This window comes from Bombina bombina, chromosome 7, assembly GCF_027579735.1.
Source record: "Bombina bombina isolate aBomBom1 chromosome 7, aBomBom1.pri, whole genome shotgun sequence".
Taxonomy (NCBI): Eukaryota; Metazoa; Chordata; class Amphibia; order Anura; family Bombinatoridae; genus Bombina; species Bombina bombina.
In genome coordinates, this window is record NC_069505.1 from 226,894,683 (window position 1) to 226,916,306 (window position 21,624).

Sequence of the window (21,624 nt, forward strand, 5' to 3'; positions counted from 1 at the left end):
GGATCGTGTACTTTCACCACCTTTATAAAAGAAAACTTTTTTGGAGTTTATACTTGTGAGGTGTGTTACTGTCCAACAATAAAGCAGTGGGAAATCTGCATATTAGCTAATTAGCAATCAGTCCTTAAGGACTGGTTGCACTTCCTGTTTCAAAATAGCTTTAACTTAAAATACTTTTTGCATGAAAAAGGTTAAAATGTTAAAATAAAAAATAGACAAACAATTATTATGATTGCTGAACAAAACCCTATCTCAAATTATTTTATATTATGACTAATAGTGCTAAATATTTAATAGCCAAAAACTGGAGGAGTAAAAAGGTCCCATCCCTATCAGTTTATGGAGTTGGAGAAATACTTGTATAATAAAAATTCTAAGATGGAAATATACACCAACATGTTACATACATGGGACCAATACATTCAGGGGAGAGGCTTTTCTTCTATATCTGAGCCTAATATGTACCTGGAAGAAGAATAAATATGGGGGGGGGGGGGAACACACTAGTAATACTATCAGGATATTAGAGACAGGATATCAGGTCCGCCAGACCTCGCTGAATACGGAGAGCAATACGCTCTCCGTATTCAGCATTGCACTAGCAGCTCACAAGAGCTACTGGTGCAACGCTGCCCCCTGCAGACTCGCGGCCAATCGGCCGCCAGCAGGAGGTGTCAATCAACCCGATCGTACTCAATCGGGTTGATTTCCGGCGATGTCTGTCCGTCTGCTCAGAGCAGGCGGACAAGTTATGGAACAGCGGTCTTTGTGACGGCTGCTTCATAACTGCTGATTCTGCTGTTTCTGGCCCACAAGCTCCCTTCGGAGCTTGATAGATAGGCCCCATTGTACTTTAGTGGAGAGTGTAAACTGGTTAATTTGGTTTATGTGTTTTGCTTTATTGTATTTTTCTGTTTAATATTTTACCATATGTATTATTATGACCGTATAAGAGTATACTTTATAAAGATTACTTCTAGTTTTGTTATTCTATTATTCTGAAAGCTCTTCATTCGTTTCCTTATCAGAAAATGTAACTGAATAAAGTCGGTTGTTTTAAAAAAAAAAAAAAAAAAAAAATCAACAACAAAAAAAGTATGTTCTTTTATATGCACAATAGAGTTTTCTGTCCCTTACAATACATATATACAAAATAACACACAGTGGATGCTGTAACACTGACCTTGACTTAGCCAGAATATTTTTTATCTTTTCCACTTTACGGTATCTGGCCTCTAATTCTTCTGTGGTGAGAGGTTCCTCTGGCTCCAGCTCAACGTAGCGCTCTGGAATTGTCACCTTATCAGGCATAGACAGCTATGGACAGATAAAAAGAAGGTCAAGTAACTGCCCACATGAGATTTTTCTAACATTATATGATGTGTGACAAGTCCTTTTAATTCAGATGTAAATGAAAGGTTTGCACATACTATAGTGTATAAATTTATTATGTCAGTTCCTATGTTTATATAGTTCCAATTCCGCGTTCATAACCCAATATCTATCTACTGTATCTCTCTATGTATCATATATCTCTATTGTATCTAATTATCTACTGTATCTGTCTATGTATCATATATCTATCTATGTATCATATACCTCTATCTATTGTATCTAATTATCTACTGTATCTGTCTATGTATCATATATCTATGTATCATACACCTCTATCTATTGTATCTAATTATCTACTGTATCTGTCTATGTATCATATATCTATGTATCATACACCTCTATCTATTGTATCTAATTATCTACTGTATCTGTCTATGTATCATATATCTCTATCTATCTATGTATCATATATCTCTATTGTATCTAATTATCTACTGTATCTGTCTATGTATCATATATCTCTCTATCTATGTATCATATATTTCTCTCTTTATCTATGTATCATATATCCCTCTATCTATGTATCATATCTGTCAGGGTGCCAGGAATCAGACTGAGACAAGAAGTGCAAAAATAATCACACCTTTATTAATAGCAAAAAATAATAAAAAGTACACAAGTCAAATAACAAACCAGGAATCAAAACCAGAACTGGTAGTCAGACGAGTCGAGTCAGGAGCCAAAGTGAATAGTCAGACGAGCCAGAATCAGGAACAAGGAGAACAGCAGAGTCAGGAACAAGCCAGAGATCAGAAACCAGGAGGGATGTCAGACAGCCAGGTAATACACAGGAGCTCTCATAAACAGGTCTGAGACAATGCAAGGGCAAAGCATACTGAACAGAGGCTTTTTAAATAATATGTGATGCCATCACAATTCTGAGACTGCATCCTGTCTCACACGGATGATGTACACCAGTCTGGCCATAAAAGGAAGTGCAGGAAATGAGCAGCATCACACAGTATGCACCAGAGTCAGCAAGAGAGGTGAGTAAAATGGCTGCCAGCAGCACATGGCAAACAGATCAGGGAAAAAACCCTGACAGTACCCTCCCCTCAACGACCCCTCCTCTGCGGGAGGACAAAAGGCTTATTGGGGAAATGGGCATGGAAGGCACGGAGGAGGGCGGGAGCATGAACATCAGAGGAGGGAACCCATGAACGCTCCTCCAGACCATAGCCCCTCCAGTGAACCAAATACTGTACGCGGCCCCTGGACATACGAGAGTCAATAATGCTGCTGACCTCATACTCCTCATGGTTGTCAACAAAGATAGGGCAGGGACGAGGCAACACAGTGGTAAACCGATTACAAACCAATGGTTTCAAGAGGGAGACATGAAAAACATTGGAGATGCGCATTGCAGGAGGAAGGTCAAGAGCGTAGGCCACAGGTTTGACCCGTCGGAGTATTAGAAAAGGACCAACATAACGGGGAGCCAGTTTATTCAAGTTGCGGGAGGACAGCCAAACTCTGCGCGGGCAGACACCTACAATCAGCTTGGAACTTTTGGCGCTGCATAGAACGATGAAAGCAATCCTGAATCGGCACCCACGTGGAACGGAGTTGCCGGAGATGCTCCTCCAAAGCCGGAATACCCTGAGACATGAATGAATCGGTCAACAAGGATGGTTGAAACCCATAATTAGCCATAAATGGGGATAACTTGGAGGAAGCATTAATAGCACTATTACGAGCAAACTCTGCCCAAGGTAACATTTCAGACCAATTATTGTGGTGCTCTGAGACATAGCAACAGAGGAACTGTTCCAGAGCTTGATTAGACCGTTCCGCAGCCCCATTGGATTTAGGGTGATATGCCGAGGAGAAGGAAAGCTGGATGCCCATTTGAGCACAAAAGGAACACCAAAATCTGGAGACAAACTGGCTACCCCGGTCCGACACTATCTCCTTGGGTAACCCATGTAAACGGAAGACCTCCAGGGTGAAAATTAAAGCAAGTTCCTGAGCGGTAGGCAGCTTCTTCAAGGGAATGCAATGTGACATTTTAGGGTGCCAGGAATCAGACTGAGGTAAGAAGTGCAAAAATAATCACACCTTTATCAATAGCAAAAAATAATAAAAAGTCCACAAGTCAAATAACAAGCTAGGAATCAAAACCAGAACTGGTAGTCAGACGAGCCGAGTCAGGAGCCAAAGCGAATAGTCAGACGAGCCGGAATCAGGAACAAGGAGAAAAGCAGAGTCCGGAACAAGCCAGAGATCAGGAACCAGGAGGGACATCAGACAGCCAGGTAATACACAGGAGCTCTCATAAACAGGTCAGACAACGCAAGGGCAAAGCATACTGAACAGGGGCCCTTTAAATAATAAGTGATGACATCACAATTCTGAGACTGCATCCTGTCTCACATGGATGATGTACACCAGTCTGGCCATAAAAGGAAGTGCAGGAAATGAGCAGCATCACACAGTATGCACCAGAGTCAGCAAGAGAGGTGAGTAAAATGGCTGCCAGCAGCACATGGCAAACAGATCAGGGAAAAAACCCTGACAATATCTCTCTCTCTCTATGTATCATATATCCCTCTATCTATCTATCTATCTATCTATCTATCTATCTATGTACTATATATACCTCTATCTACTGTATCTATCTATCATATCTCTCTCTATCTATGTATCATATATCCCTCTCTCTATGAATCATATATCCCTCTATGTATCATGCATCCCTCTATGTATCATATATCTCTCTCTCTATCTATGTATCATTTATCCCTCTATGTATCATATATCCCTCTATCTATGTATCATATATCTCTATCTATCTATCTATCTATCTATCTATCTATCTATCATATCTCTATATGTATCATATATCCCTCTCTCTATGTATCATATATCCCTCTATGTATCATATACCCCCTATGTATCATATATCCCTCTATGTATCATATATCCCTCTATCTATCATATATCTCTCTCTCTATCTATATATGATATATGTATCTATGTATCATATATCCCTCTATCTATATATCATATATCTATATGTATCATATATCCCTCTATCTATGTATCATATATCCCTCTATCTATGTATCATATATCCCTCTATGTATCATATATCCCTCTATATATCATATATCCCTCTATCTATATATGTATCATAAATCTCTATCTATGTATCATATCTCTCTATGTATCATATATCCCTCTATCTATGTATCATATATCCCTCTATCTATGTATCATATATCCCTCTATCTATATATGTATCATATATCTCTATCTATGTATCATATATCTCTATGTATCATATATCCCTCTCTCTATGTATCATATATCCCTCTATGTATCATATATCCCTCTATGTATCATATATCCCTCTATCTATGTATCATATATCCCTCTATGTATCATATATCCCTCTATCTATGTATAATATATCCCTCTATCTATGTATCATATATCCCTCTATCTATGTATGATATATCTATCTCTCTATGTATCATTTATCCCTCTATCTATATATGTATCATATATCTCTCTATCTATCTATGTATCATATATCCCTCTATGTATCATATATCCCTCTATCTATGTATCATGTATCCCTCTATGTATCATATATCCCTCTATCTATCTATGTATCATAAATCTCTCTCTCTATGTATGATATATCTATCTCTCTATGTATCATTTATCCCTCTATCTATATATGTATCATGTATCCCTCTATCTATCTATGTATCATATATCCCAATATCTATCTATGTATCATATATCTCTATCTATTGTATCTAATTATCAACTGTATCTCTCTATGTATAATATATCTCTTTATCTCTCTACTGTATCTACGTATCATATATCTCTATTGTATCTAATTATCTACTGTATCTCTCTATGTATCATATCTCTATCTATCTATGTATCATATCTCTATCTATTGTATCTCTCTATGTATCATATCTCTATCTACTGTATCTCTCTATGTATCATATCTCTCTCTCTCTATGTATTATCATATATCCCTCTATGTATCATATATCTCTATTGTATCTGTCTACTGTATCTCTCTATGTATCATATATCTCTCTATCTATCTATGTATCATATATCTCTCTATGTATCATATATTCCTCTATGTATCATATATCCCTCTATCTATGTATCATATCTCTATCTATGTGCCATATATCCCTCTATCTATGTATCATATCTCTATCTATTGTATTTCTCTATGTATCATATATCTCTATTGTATCTAATTATCTACTGTATCTCTCTATGTATCATATCTCTATCTCTCTCTCTATGTATCATATAGCTCTATTGTATCTAATTATCTACTGTATCTCTCTATGTATCATATATCTCTATCTATTGTATCTCTCTATGTATCATATATCTATATCATATATCTATCTATGTATCTTATATCTATGTATCATATCTATGTATTATATCTCTATCTATTGTATCTCTCTATGTATCATATATCTCTATTGTATCTAACTATCTACTGTATCTCTCTATGTATCATATATCTCTATCTATCTATGTATCATATATCTCTCTATGTATCATATATCCCTCTATCTATCTATCTATCTATCTATCTATGTATCATATCTCTCTGTGTATCATACATCCCTCTATCTATCAATCTATCTATGTATCATATATCTCTCTATGTATCATATATCTCTCTATCTATCTATGTATCATATCTCTCTCTATGTATCATATATCTCTCTTTCTCTCTATGTATCATATATCCCTCTATCTATGTATCATATCTCTCTCTATCTATGTATCATATATCCCTCTATTTATCTATCTATCTATGTATCATATATCTCTATGTATCATGTATCCCTCTATCTATGTATCATATATCCCTCTATCTATGTATCATATATCTCTCTATGTATCATATATCTCTCTATATATCATATATCTCTCTATGTATCATATATCTCTCTATCTATGTATCATAGATCCCTGTATCTATCTATGTATCATATATCCCTCTATCTATCTATGTATCATATGTCCCTCTATCTATCTATGTATCATATATCCCTGTATCTATCTATGTATCATATATCACTCAATCTATCTATGTATAATATGTCCCTCTATCTATCTATGTATCATATGTCCCTCTATCTATTGTATCTAATTATCAATTGTATCTCTCTATGTATATCTCTTTATCTCTCTACTGTATCTCTCTATGTATCATATCTCTCTATTGTATCTAATTATCTACTGTATCTCTCTATGTATCATATCTCTATCTATTGTATCTCTCTATGTATCATATATCTCTATTGTATCTAATTATCTACTGTATCTCTCTATGTATCATATCTCTATCTATTGTATCTCTCTATGTATCATATATCTCTATTGTATCTAATTATCTACTGTATCTCTCTATGTATCATATCTCTCTCTATGTATCATATAGCTCTATTGTATCTAATTATCTACTGCATCTCTCTATGTATCATATCTCTATCTATTGTATCTCTCTATGTATCATATATCTCTATTGTATCTAATTATCTACTGTATCTCTCTATGTATCATATCTCTCTCTGTGTATCATATAGCTCTATTGTATCTAATTATCTACTGTATCTCTCTATGTATCATATCTCTCTCTATGTATCATATAGCTCTATTGTATCTAATTATCTACTGTATCTCTCTATGTATCATATCTCTCTCTATGTATCATATAGCTCTATTGTATCTAATTATCTACTGTATCTCTCTATGTATCATCTCTCTATGTATCATATATCTCTATCTATTGTATCTCTCTATGTATCATATCTCTCTATGTATCATATCTCTATCTATGTACCATATCTCTATCTATGTACCATATCTCTATCTATTGTATCTCTCTATGTATCATATATCTCTATTGTATCTATCTACTGTATCTCTCTCTGTATCATATCTCTCTCTCTCTATCTATGTATCATATATCTCTCTATGTATCATATATCTCTATGTATCATATATCTCTCTATGTATCATATATCCCTCTATCTATGTATCATATCTCTCTCTCTCTATCTATGTATCATATATCTCTCTATGTATCATATATCTCTCTATGTATCATATATCTCTCTATGTATCATATCTATCTATGTATCATATCTATTGTATCTAATTATCTACTGTATCTCTCTACTGTATCTATGTATCATATCTCTCTCTCTATGTATTATATATCTCTATTGTATCTAATTATCTACTGTATCTCTCTATGTATCATATATCTCTTTATCTCTCTACTGTATCTTTCTATGTATCTCTCTATGTATAATATATCTCTTTATCTCTCTACTGTATCTTTCTATGTATAATATATCTCTTTATCTCTCTATTGTATCTTTCTATGTATAATATATCTCTTTATCTCTCTGTGTATCAGATATCTCTTTCTCTATATACAGTATCTGCTGTATCTATCTACTGTACCTATCTACTATATCTTGTCTTTTTGTCTATCAATCTGATTTATCTATCGTCTCTGTCTATTTATCTATCCATCTACACATAACATATACTAGTGAACTTACTACAAAATTTAAAACACATTGTTGGCAATTTAGCCGGAATGAAACACGTTGGGTTTGTTAAAGAGACACAGAGATCAGACCAGGTATTGAACTATCACTGACAACAAACACTAAATGCCATTGATATACATTTTTATTACATTTTGAACCAGGACTGGACCCAGTATAAAAAGCAGCTCTATATTCAGTTGAGTACCTAGTGCCCTTTTCACCGCACCCTGTGGCTGGCAGTGGCACTGCAGTCTCTAGCTCTAAAACTTGCCTTTTAGCAGCCTTGCAAGATGGGGCCCGGCCAGTACTTATCCCCCCCAGCCCTGGCTTTGCCTGCAGAATTATTATTCCATCAAGGAGCAGCAGCCAAGATACAGATACGGCCTGGTCCCCCCAGCAGGCCCTTAACTTGCCTGCAGTGGAACGGCCCTGATAGATACACTGTGCATGCAAAGGTCTCTCAGTGAACTTCCTCAGCTCAGACATACCCCAGACAGTGGCCTCCATACAAGGTGTGGATGCAGCTCTGAACCATCCCCCCACAGCCAGGGTCAGACTGGGAAATCAGACTAGCCCTGAAAATGTTTAAAGACTGGCCACAGTTTCCCCCTCGGGAAAAGTCTCGGTATCCCGGCGGGCCAATCCGGCATGGCCCGCAGCCCTTAAAGGGACATTAAACACTTTGAGATTATAATAAAAAATAATAAATTGTATACAGGTAGCCCTCGGTTTATGCCGGGTTTAGGTTCCAGAAGGAATGGTTGCAAATTGAAACAGTTGTAAATTGAAACCCAGTTTATAATGTAAGTCAATGGTAAGTGAGGGAATTAGGTTCCAGGCCCCTCTCAAAATTGTCATAAGTAACACCTAATACATTATTTTTAAAGCTTTGAAATGAAGACTTTAAATGCTAAACAGCATTATAAACCTAATAAAATAATCACACAACAAAGAATATATAATTAAAATAAGTTAAATGATCAAAAACATTTGCTAAACAGCATTATAAACCTAATAAAATAATCACACAACACAGACTTAACTTGCATTTGTCTGCAAACAGTTCTTTCTATGCATTTCAATCTGGACTGATTTATAGACAGGAAGATCTTGTTCCTTTGAAATCTGCTCGATACCTCAGGTCTGGTTAAACTGATCAATTTCAGCTTGCTTGGCTTTGCTGCAACACAAGCGGACAGCTCCATCTACTGGCTATTTTAATAAATGCACTGCTTCTCAATGCTTTTCAATAGCATTCACAAGACTGGGAAAGGTTGTTATTCTGAAACAGTGTAAATTGAACCGTTGTAAACCGAGGGCCATCTGTATATATAAAAAAAACTCTGCAATATACTTTCACTATTTATTTTGTCCCCTTTTCCAGTGAAATTATGAGCTTTCAGTTCCTGTTAGAAATGTAAGTGAAGAACACTTATATTCCAAACCGTCATTGGCTGCACACTCTAGTGACCTATTTATAACTGTCCCTAATTGGCCAGAGCAGAGAAGGTAACCTAAGTTACAACATGGCAGCTCCCATTGTTTTATAGGCACTAAAACTTTACACTTATTTTATCAATATTTAAACAGCTAATCAAACTTTATAAAATACATCTACATGTTATTCTCAGACTAATCTTTTCTTTGAATGCATCTATCTATCTAGCATTTATTTAGTGTTTAATGCCCCTTTAAACTTGGCTGCCAGTGGTCGATCCATGGCTGCATCCTACCTCAGCTGATGTGGCCCTTCGGCTGCCCACCAGGAAATATCCCGGTAGGCCAATCCGGTTCTGTTTTGAGTCACATGTAAGAATAAAAGAAACCAAATTTATACACAGAAACTATCCATGCCTGTAAACAACCCACTTCTGACAACAGATTTGTTTTGAAACCAGCAAAGAATTTGCAATGCAGAAAAGAGGAATGGTCTGTAATGTGACAGGAAACAATTTTTTTTATTAATGCAAAAGGAAGAAATGACATATGATTTTGCTTAAGTTTAATAGTACGTAAAAGGACATAAAAACATGAAGTCTTGCAATAAAATAACATGCCGACTGAATGTGAAACATTTCTAAATACAGTAACATCTCATTTGCTGCATTCCACACTTTATACTGGAAATTGATATGGCTTGTCACAGTCATTTTGTTAGCAAAACTCCCATTGTTTTGCTGTATCTGATCACTTCTACTGAGGCCAATGAGAGACAGGAATGCAGCCTGGTTAGGCTTGTAAAGTATGATGTATTCTTAGAATTGAAAACACCACAATTTTCAGAGTTAAATTTCAGTAAAAGGGACAAAATAAACAATGAAAATATATTCTTTGATGGTAAAACCTATTTTTGAGCTTCAATACTTAGTGCTTATGACAAATTTAATGACACATTCACATAATGAAAGAAACACTGTTTGATCCTGATAATAAGCAAAGAGAAATCAAAATTATTGTGGAACCATCTATTTTTACCTTAATTAACATGAAAATATTGGGTTAAGTAAATAATTTCAAAATAAAATGAATAAGTATTTCATATGCATGCTTAACTGCAATTTATCCACTAGATGGCACTGGTGTTATTGTTAAAGTGTAACTAGTATAAGCACTATACTATTCCAGACATTAAAGTGACAGTCAACTTAAAAAAAAAACTTTAATGTTTCAAATAGAGCATGTGATTTTAAACACCTTTCCAATTTACTTTTATCACCAATTTTGCTTTGTTCTCTTGGTATTCTTAGTTGAAAGCTAAACCTAGGATGTTCATATGCTAATTTCTTAGACCTTGAAGGCCGCCTCTAATCTAAATGCATTTTGATAATTTTTCACCACTAGAGGGCATTAGTTCACGTGTTTCATATAGATAACATTGAGCTCATGCACGTGAATTTACCATGGAGACAGCTCTGATTGGCTAAAATGCAAGTCTGTCAAAAGAACTGAAATAAGGGGGCAGTCTGCTGAGGCTTAGATACAAGGTAATTACAGAGGTAAAACCTGTATAATTATAACTGTGTTGGTTATGCAAAACTGGGGAATTGGTGATTAAGGGATTATCTATCTTTTAAAACAACAGAAACTCTGGTGTTGACTGTCCCTTTAAATGAAAAACTGACATCATTAAAAGCTTTTTTAAATTCTAATTAAAAATACTAAAATGGTTTACTAGCAACATGTTTATAATCTGAAACTCTTAAATGTTGTATACTGGCATTACATGTAATTAAATACCAGCACATATACAGGGTATGTTGAGTCTTTAATAAGTAAATCAATAACTTTTACTATATCAGTTTTTGTAAGGTTCTTGCCTACATAAGGCAGCCCTCGTTTTGCACTGTTTTACAATAGTGCAGGCTACTTAGCTGAAAACACAAGATTTGCCATCTGCACTTAGAGTACAGCACTGTGTATATCACATGAGAGTAGTGTGTCATTCACTTTCTTAAAGGGCCAGTATAGTGAACTGTAACAAGATTGCTATCATGCACCTAAACCAGCAGTAACCTAGTAAAATACTTTTATATGCTGTCCTTTTTCTATTGATACAGGAAGTGTATGTGTCTATGTGCATTAAACTGTTACTGTCCTTTTTATGTGCAACAAAGAAAAAAAAACTCACTGTCCACCGGCTGATAAACTGAACTCTACACTGCCTTATTGATGGATAATGACCCCTCACAAGCATAAAACATTTTTTATTTAGCCGTTTTAACATTCACAGTATTCATTATCAGGGCTTTAAATATAATATTATAAAATAACACATATAATAAGTTATAAAATAATATATTACATTAGAGAGGGGCCTGGAACCCAACTCATATACTTCCTATTGATGTAAATTGTATAACTGGGTTGATTTTGCACCCATTTATTTTTTACAACTGCTCCTCCAGGAACAGAATTCTGGTGTAACCTGAGGGCTACCGGCATTTCTCACAACCGGCGGTCAGGGTGCACGGAGTTATCACCACTAAACAACCAGAGATTATTCATGTGCAATTAAAACAATAGATTCCCACTGTTACAAGGGGCATTACACAGCTTGAACTGTTTATATAAAATGTTTAGTGAAGTGTAATGAAACAAATATTTCAACTAAATTACAACGTACACTGATTATTTTGCTTGATTGTGCTTTAGAAATTGTCCCCTGCTCCCTAGAGTGTCTGGAGCTGAGGCTCTGTACTTAAGTATACTGTGAATTGCACAAACCAACTTCATATACCACCAGTGATTGCTTAGAACAGTGCACAAACTCATTTACAGTTAATCTTAAGTGCACTGTAATGTGTTCCCAGTGATCCATTTTACATGCTGGAGTGTATTACATTGCTTAAAATTTATCTCTATTTTGTTATTTGAAATAGCTTATTTTGCTTATTGAAACAGCCACAGCCATCTATACTGAAATGTCAATACTGCAGTAATGGTTAGATATAAAAAGCCATGCAAATAAGAGGAATCAGAATAAATCAACCTCCCAGTTCGGGGTGGAAGAGAGCCCAGCCCCTTTTAAACAGTATTCCTGCATTTTATCTGCTGCTTGCTTAAGTACTTTGTCCCTTTAACTGGTGACAACAAGAGAGGTACAATATGCAGTCGCTTCAGGCGCTTTGCAGCAAACTTCACTTACAGAATTAGTTTTTTGGCCTTATTAGGGAGGATGAGATAAGTATATATTTAACAGCAACTATTATATAGCAAAAGCAAAACAATCCATGTATCTTACAATAAGGGTTTAATTTTCATTATTTCATTTATTTTTGGGGAGTTCAGTTTTGAGTTTCATGTTCCTTTAACACTGTGTATTGCAAGCTGTTTACAAAGAACTATATCTTGTGTATGTGATGCTGAAAGTCACTCCCTGTTTTAGCTGAAAAACTAATCAAAGCTGTCAGAACAGAACATGGGGGCCCTAATCCACTTATCTATGAAAGCAGAAAGTAATTGATTTACTTTGCTAACCGCAGCACTGGCTGAGAACACCAAGGGGCTTCACGGGACCCTAAATAACACTAGGAATGAGAATCAGCTTGTGTTGTGCCCTGGTTTCAATGCTGAGGCAGCTTTTATATTTTGAGGCAAGATTATATTAACGTGCAGGGCGTACAGACAAACCTTGCGCGCGCAGGGCGTACAGACAAACCTCGCGCGCGCAGGGCGTACAGACAAAGCTCACGCGCGCAGGGCGTACAGACAAAGCTCACGCGCGCAGGGCGTACAGACAAAGCTCACGCGCGCAGGGCGTACAGACAAACCTCACGCGCGCAGGGCGTACAGACAAACCTCACGCGCGCAGGGCGTACAGACAAACCTGACACATTCAGGGTGTACAGGCAAACCTCACAGGCGCACTACGCGCAGGGTGTACAGGCAAACCTCACAGGCGCACTACGCGCAGGGTGTACAGGCAAACCTCACAGGCGCACTACGCGCAGGGTGTACAGGCAAACCTCACAGGCGCACTACGCGCAGGGTGTACAGGCAAACCTCACAGGCGCGCAGGGTGTACAGGCAAACCTCACAGGCGCGCAGGGTGTACAGGCAAACCTCACAGGCGCGCAGGGTGTACAGGCAAACCTCACAGGCGCGCAGGGTGTACAGGCAAACCTCACAGGCGCGCAGGGTGTACAGGCAAACCTCACAGGCGCGCAGGGTGTACAGGCAAACCTCACAGGCGCGCAGGGTGTACAGGCAAACCTCACAGGCGCGCAGGGTGTACAGGCAAACCTCACAGGCGCGCAGGGTGTACAGGCAAACCTCATACGCGCGCAGGGTGTACAGGCAAACCTCATACGCGCGCAGGGTGTACAGGCAAACCTCATACGCGCGCAGGGTGTACAGGCAAACCTCATACGCGCGCAGGGTGTACAGGCAAACCTCATACGCGCGCAGGGTGTACAGGCAAACCTCATACGCGCGCAGGGTGTACAGGCAAACCTCATACGCGCGCAGGGTGTACAGGCAAACCTCATACGCGCGCAGGGTGTACAGGCAAACCTCATACGCGCGCAGGGTGTACAGGCAAACCTCATACGCGCGCAGGGTGTACAGGCAAACCTCATACGCGCGCAGGGTGTACAGGCAAACCTCATACGCGCGCAGGGTGTACAGGCAAACCTCATACGCGCGCAGGGTGTACAGGCAAACCTCATACGCGCGCAGGGTGTACAGGCAAACCTCATACGCGCGCAGGGTGTACAGGCAAACCTCATACGCGCGCAGGGTGTACAGGCAAACCTCATACGCGCGCAGGGTGTACAGGCAAACCTCATACGCGCGCAGGGTGTACAGGCAAACCTCATACGCGCGCAGGGTGTACAGGCAAACCTCATACGCGCGCAGGGTGTACAGGCAAACCTCATACGCGCGCAGGGTGTACAGGCAAACCTCACGCGCGCAGGGTGTACAGGCAAACCTCACGCGCGCAGGGTGTACAGGCAAACCTCACGCGCGCAGGGTGTACAGGCAAACCTCACGCGCGCAGGGTGTACAGGCAAACCTCACGCGCGCAGGGTGTACAGGCAAACCTCACGCGCGCAGGGTGTACAGGCAAACCTCACGCGCGCAGGGTGTACAGGCAAACCTCACGCGCGCAGGGTGTACAGGCAAACCTCACGCGCGCAGGGTGTACAGGCAAACCTCACGCGCGCAGGGTGTACAGGCAAACCTCACGCGCGCAGGGTGTACAGGCAAACCTCACGCGCGCAGGGTGTACAGGCAAACCTCACGCGCGCAGGGTGTACAGGCAAACCTCACGCGCGCAGGGTGTACAGGCAAACCTCACGCGCGCAGGGTGTACAGGCAAACCTCACGCGCGCAGGGTGTACAGGCAAACCTCACGCGCGCAGGGTGTACAGGCAAACCTCACGCGCGCAGGGTGTACAGGCAAACCTCACGCGCGCAGGGTGTACAGGCAAACCTCACGCGCGCAGGGTGTACAGGCAAACCTCACGCGCGCAGGGTGTACAGGCAAACCTCACGCGCGCAGGGTGTACAGGCAAACCTCACGCGCGCAGGGTGTACAGGCAAACCTCACGCGCGCAGGGTGTACAGGCAAACCTCACGCGCGCAGGGTGTACAGGCAAACCTCACGCGCGCAGGGTGTACAGGCAAACCTCACGCGCGCAGGGTGTACAGGCAAACCTCACGCGCGCAGGGTGTACAGGCAAACCTCACGCGCGCAGGGTGTACAGGCAAACCTCACGCGCGCAGGGTGTACAGGCAAACCTCACGCGCGCAGGGTGTACAGGCAAACCTCACGCGCGCAGGGTGTACAGACAAACCTCACGCGCGCAGGGTGTTGGTAAACGAAAAACATAATTTATGTAAGAACTTACCTGATAAATTCATTTCTTTCATATTAACAAGAGTCCATGAGCTAGTGACGTATGGGATATACATTCCTACCAGGAGGGGCAAAGTTTCCCAAACCTTAAAATGCCTATAAATACACCCCTCACCACACCCACAAATCAGTTTAACGAATAGCCAAGAAGTGGGGTGATAAGAAAAAGTGCGAAGCATATAAAATAAGGAATTGGAATAATTGTGCTTTATACAAAAAAATCATAACCACCACAAAAAAAGGGTGGGCCTCATGGACTCTTGTTAATATGAAAGAAATGAATTTATCAGGTAAGTTCTTACATAAATTATGTTTTCTTTCATGTAATTAACAAGAGTCCATGAGCTAGTGACGTATGGGATAATGACTACCCAAGATGTGGATCTTTCCACACAAGAGTCACTAGAGAGGGAGGGATAAAATAAAGACAGCCAATTCCTGCTGAAAATAATCCACACCCAAAATAAAGTTTAACAAAAAACATAAGCAGAAGATTCAAACTGAAACCGCTGCCTGAAGAACTTTTCTACCAAAAACTGCTTCAGAAGAAGAAAATACATCAAAATGGTAGAATTTAGTAAAAGTATGCAAAGAAGACCAAGTTGCTGCTTTGCAGATCTGGTCAACCGAAGCTTCATTCCTAAACGCCCAGGAAGTAGATACTGACCTAGTAGAATGAGCTGTAATTCTTTGAGGCGGAGTTTTACCCGACTCAACATAGGCAAGATGAATTAAAGATTTCAACCAAGATGCCAAAGAAATGGCAGAAGCTTTCTGGCCTTTCCTAGAACCGGAAAAGATAACAAATAGACTAGAAGTCTTACGGAAAGATTTCGTAGCTTCAACATAATATTTCAAAGCTCTAACAACATCCAAAGAATGCAATGATTTCTCCTTAGAATTCCTAGGATTAGGACATAATGAAGGAACCACAATTTCTCTACTAATGTTGTTGGAATTCACAACTTTAGGTAAAAATTCAAAAGAAGTTCGCAACACCGCCTTATCCTGATGAAAAATCAGAAAAGGAGACTCACACGAAAGAGCAGATAATTCAGAAACTCTTCTAGCAGAAGAGATGGCCAAAAGGAACAAAACTTTCCAAGAAAGTAATTTAATGTCCAATGAATGCATAGGTTCAAACGGAGGAGCTTGAAGAGCTCCCAAAACCAAATTCAAACTCCAAGGAGGAGAAATTGACTTAATGACAGGTTTTATACGAACCAAAGCTTGTACAAAACAATGAATATCAGGAAGAATAGCAATCTTTCTGTGAAAAAGAACAGAAAGAGCAGAGATTTGTCCTTTCAAAGAACTTGCGGACAAACCCTTATCCAAACCATCCTGAAGAAATTGTAAAATTCTCGGTATTCTAAAAGAATGCCAAGAAAAATGATGAGAAAGACACCATGAAATATAAGTCTTCCAGACTCTATAATATATCTCTCGAGATACAGATTTACGAGCCTGTAACATAGTATTAATCACGGAGTCAGAGAAACCTCTATGACCAAGAATCAAGCGTTCAATCTCCATACCTTTAAATTTAAGGATTTCAGATCCGGATGGAAAAAAGGACCTTGTGACAGAAGGTCTGGTCTTAACGGAAGAGTCCATGGCTGGCAAGATGCCATCCGGACAAGATCCGCATACCAAAACCTGTGAGGCCATGCCGGAGCTATTAGCAGAACAAACGAGCATTCCCTCAGAATCTTGGAGATTACTCTTGGAAGAAGAACTAGAGGCGGAAAGATATAGGCAGGATGATACTTCCAAGGAAGTGATAATGCATCCACTGCCTCCGCCTGAGGATCCCGGGATCTGGACAGATACCTGGGAAGTTTCTTGTTTAGATGAGAGGCCATCAGATCTATCTCTGGGAGCCCCCACAATTGAACAATCTGAAGAAATACCTCTGGGTGAAGAGACCATTCGCCCGGATGCAACGTTTGGCGACTGAGATAATCCGCTTCCCAATTGTCTACACCTGGGATATGAACCGCAGAGATTAGACAGGAGCTGGATTCCGCCCAAACCAAAATTCGAGATACTTCTTTCATAGCCAGAGGACTGTGAGTCCCTCCTTGATGATTGATGTATGCCACAGTTGTGACATTGTCTGTCTGAAAACAAATGAACGATTCTCTCTTCAGAAGAGGCCAAAACTGAAGAGCTCTGAAAATTGCACGGAGTTCCAAAATATTGATCGGTAATCTCACCTCCTGAGATTCCCAAACTCCTTGTGCCGTCAGAGATCCCCACACAGCTCCCCAACCTGTGAGACTTGCATCTGTTGAAATTACAGTCCAGGTCGGAAGAACAAAAGAAGCCCCCTGAATTAAACGATGGTGATTTGTCCACCACGTTAGAGAGTGTCGAACAATCGGTTTTAAAGATATTAATTGAGATATCTTCGTGTAATCCCTGCACCATTGGTTCAGCATACAGAGCTGAAGAGGTCGCATGTGAAAACGAGCAAAGGGGATCGCGTCCGATGCAGCAGTCATAAGACCTAGAATTTCCATGCATAAGGCTACCGAAGGGAATGATTGTGACTGAAGGTTTCGACAAGCTGTAATCAATTTTAGACGTCTCTTGTCTGTTAAAGACAGAGTCATGGACACTGAATCTATCTGGAAACCCAGAAAGGTTACCCTTGTTTGAGGAATCAAAGAACTTTTTGGTAAATTGATCCTCCAACCATGATCTTGAAGAAACAACACAAGTCGATTCGTATGAGACTCTGCTAAATGTAAAGACGGAGCAAGTACCAAGATATCGTCCAAATAAGGAAATACCACAATACCCTGTTCTCTGATTACAGACAGAAGGGCACCGAGAATCTTTGTGAAAATTCTTGGAGCTGTAGCAAGGCCAAACGGTAGAGCCACAAATTGGTAATGCTTGTCTAGAAAAGAGAATCTCAGGAACTGATAATGATCTGGATGAATCGGAATATGCAGATATGCATCCTGTAAATCTATTGTGGACATATAATTCCCTTGCTGAACAAAAGGCAATATAGTCCTTACAGTTACCATCTTGAACGTTGGTATCCTTACATAACGATTCAATAATTTTAGATCCAGAACTGGTCTGAAGGAATTCTCCTTCTTTGGTACAATGAAGAGATTTGAATAAAACCCCATCCCCTGTTCCGGAACTGGAACTGACATAATTACTCCAGCCAACTCTAGATCTGAAACACAATTCAGAAATGCTTGAGCTTTCACTGGATTTACTGGGACATGGGAAAGAAAAAATCTCTTTGCAGGAGGTCTCATCTTGAAACCAATTCTGTACCCTTCTGAAACAATGTTCTGAATCCAAAGATTGTGAACAGATTTGATCCAAATTTCTTTGAAAAAACGTAACCTGCCCCCTACCAGCTGAACTGGAATGAGGGCCGTACCTTCATGTGAACTTAGAAGCAGGCTTTGCCTTTCTAGCAGGCTTGGATTTATTCCAGACTGGAGATGGTTTCCAAACTGAAACTGCTCCTGAGGACGAAGGATCAGGCTTTTGTTCTTTGTTGAAACGAAAGGAACGAAAACGATTGTTAGCCCTGTTTTTACCTTTAGACTTTTTATCCTGTGGTAAAAAAGTTCCTTTCCCACCAGTAACAGTTGAAATAATAGAATCCAACTGAGAACCAAATAATTTGTTTCCCTGGAAAGAAATGGAAAGTAGAGTTGATTTAGAAGCCATATCAGCATTCCAAGTCTTAAGCCATAAAGCTCTTCTGGCTAAGATAGCCAGAGACATAAATCTAACATCAACTCTAATAATATCAAAAATGGCATCACAGATGAAATTATTAGCATGCTGGAGAAGAATAATAATATCATGAGAACCACGATTTGTTACTTGTTGCGCTAGAGTTTCCAACCAAAAAGTTGAAGCTGCAGCAACATCAGCCAATGATATAGCAGGTCTAAGAAGATTACCTGAACATAGATAAGCTTTTCTTAGAAAAGATTCAATTTTTCTATCTAAAGGATCCTTAAACGAGGTACCATCTGACGTAGGAATGGTAGTACGTTTAGCAAGGGTAGAAATAGCCCCATCAACTTTAGGGATTTTGTCCCAAAATTCTAACCTGTCAGGCGGAACAGGATATAATTGCTTAAAACGTTTAGAAGGAGTAAATGAATTACCCAATTTATCCCATTCCTTAGCAATTACTGCAGAAATAGCATTAGGAACAGGAAAGACTTCTGGAATAACCGCAGGAGCTTTAAAAACCTTATCCAAACGTATAGAATTAGTATCAAGAGGACTAGAATCCTCTATTTCTAAAGCAATTAGTACTTCTTTAAGTAAAGAGCGAATAAATTCCATCTTAAATAAATATGAAGATTTATCAGCATCAATCTCTGAGACAGAATCCTCTGAACTAGAAGAGTCCAAAGAATCAGAATGATGGTGTTCATTTAAAAATTCATCTGTAGAGAGAGAAGATTTAAAAGACTTTTTACGTTTACTAGAAGGAGAAATAACAGACAAAGCCTTCTTTATGGATTCAGAAACAAAATCTCTTATGTTATCAGGAACATTCTGCACCTTAGATGTTGAGGGAACTGCAACAGGCAATGGTACATCACTAAAGGAAATATTATCTGCTTTAACAAGTTTGTCATGACAATTATTACAAACAACAGCTGGAGAAATAGCTACCAAAAGTTTACAGCAGATACACTTAGCTTTGGTAGATCCAGCAGGCAGTGGTTTTCCTGTAGTATCTTCTGGCTCAGATGCAACGTGAGACATCTTGCAATATGTAAGAGAAAAAACAACATATAAAGCAAAATAAATCAAATTCCTTATAAGACAGTTTCAGGAATGGGAAAAAAATGCCAAACATCAAGCTTCTAGCAACCAGAAGCAAATGAAAATGAGACTGAAATAATGTGGAGACAAAAGCGACGCCCATATTTTTTGGCGCCAAATAAGACGCCCACATTATTTGGCGCCTAAATGCTTTTGGCGCCAAAAATGACGCCACATCCGGAACGCCGACATTTTTGGCGCAAAATAACGTTAAAAAATGACGCAACTTCCGGCGACACGTATGACGCCGGAAACGGAAATGAATTTTTGCGCCAAAAAAATCCGCGCCAAAAATGACGCAATAAAATGAAGCATTTTCAGCCCCCGCGAGCCTAACAGCCCACAGGGAAAAAAGTCAAATTTTTGAGGTAAGACAAAATATGATAATTTAAAGCATAATCCCAAATATGAAACTGACTGTCTGGAAATAAGGAAAGTTGAACATTCTGAGTCAAGGCAAATAAATGTTTGAATACATATATTTAGAACTTTATAAATAAAGTGCCCAACCATAGCTTAGAGTGTCACAGAAAATAAGACTTACTTACCCCAGGACACTCATCTACATGTTTGTAGAAAGCCAAACCAGTACTGAAACGAGAATCAGTAGAGGAAATGGTAAATATAAGAGTATATCGTCGATCTGAAAAGGGAGGTAAGAGATGAATCTCTACGACCGATAACAGAGAACCTTATGAAATAGACCCCGTAGAAGGAGATCACTGCATTCAATAGGCAATACTCTCCTCACATCCCTCTGACATTCACTGCACGCTGAGAGGAAAACCGGGCTCCAACGTATCAACGTAGAATCTAGCACAAACTTACTTCACCACCTCCCTTGGAGGCAAAGTTTGTAAAACTGATTTGTGGGTGTGGTGAGGGGTGTATTTATAGGCATTTTAAGGTTTGGGAAACTTTGCCCCTCCTGGTAGGAATGTATATCCCATACGTCACTAGCTCATGGACTCTTGTTAATTACATGAAAGAAATATATTCCTAGCTCCCAGTAGTGCATTGCTGCTCCCTGAATAAAGAATACCAAGAGAATGAAGCAACATTGATAATAGAAGTAAACTGGAAAGGTGTTTAAAAACCTCTATCTGAATCATGAAAGAAGAAAAGTTTGGGTTTATGTCTCTATAAAGTAGTAGCTAGTGCTACAAGCTAGCAGCAGCACAACAAACAATGTTTCAAGCCTGCAATGGGCTCTTAGTCCTGGTAGATTTCAGGCTTGAAACAATGTTCTTTTGTCTTTGGGACCCAGCCTATGAAAATAAAGGTCTTTTAAAGAATTCTTTGGTGGCTGCAGTCCCTACATATACTACATTACAGCGAGGACCTGTCAAGTCTGTGACTCCGTGCCCCTTTACAAGGTGTGTGCTGTTTTCCCTTTTGTTTGGATTTGCTTCTTGTTTTTAAATTAAAACATTTCATATATGCATGTGCACTGTATTAGTGAAATGGGCG

General features: G+C 39.3%; 1 protein-coding gene across 4 annotated transcripts in view; it reads right to left on the bottom strand.

The window, feature by feature from the left end:
• PLEKHA7 (pleckstrin homology domain containing A7) overlaps nucleotides 1-21,624 on the bottom strand; it is a 918,161-nt gene that overhangs the window by 60,074 nt on the left and 836,463 nt on the right. For all 4 annotated transcript variants that reach the window (XM_053720631.1, XM_053720632.1, XM_053720630.1 and 1 more), the window contains one exon: nucleotides 1,184-1,317. In XM_053720631.1, the coding sequence (XP_053576606.1) occupies nucleotides 1,184-1,317 (134 nt within the window). The remainder of the gene's footprint in view (nucleotides 1-1,183; nucleotides 1,318-21,624) is intronic.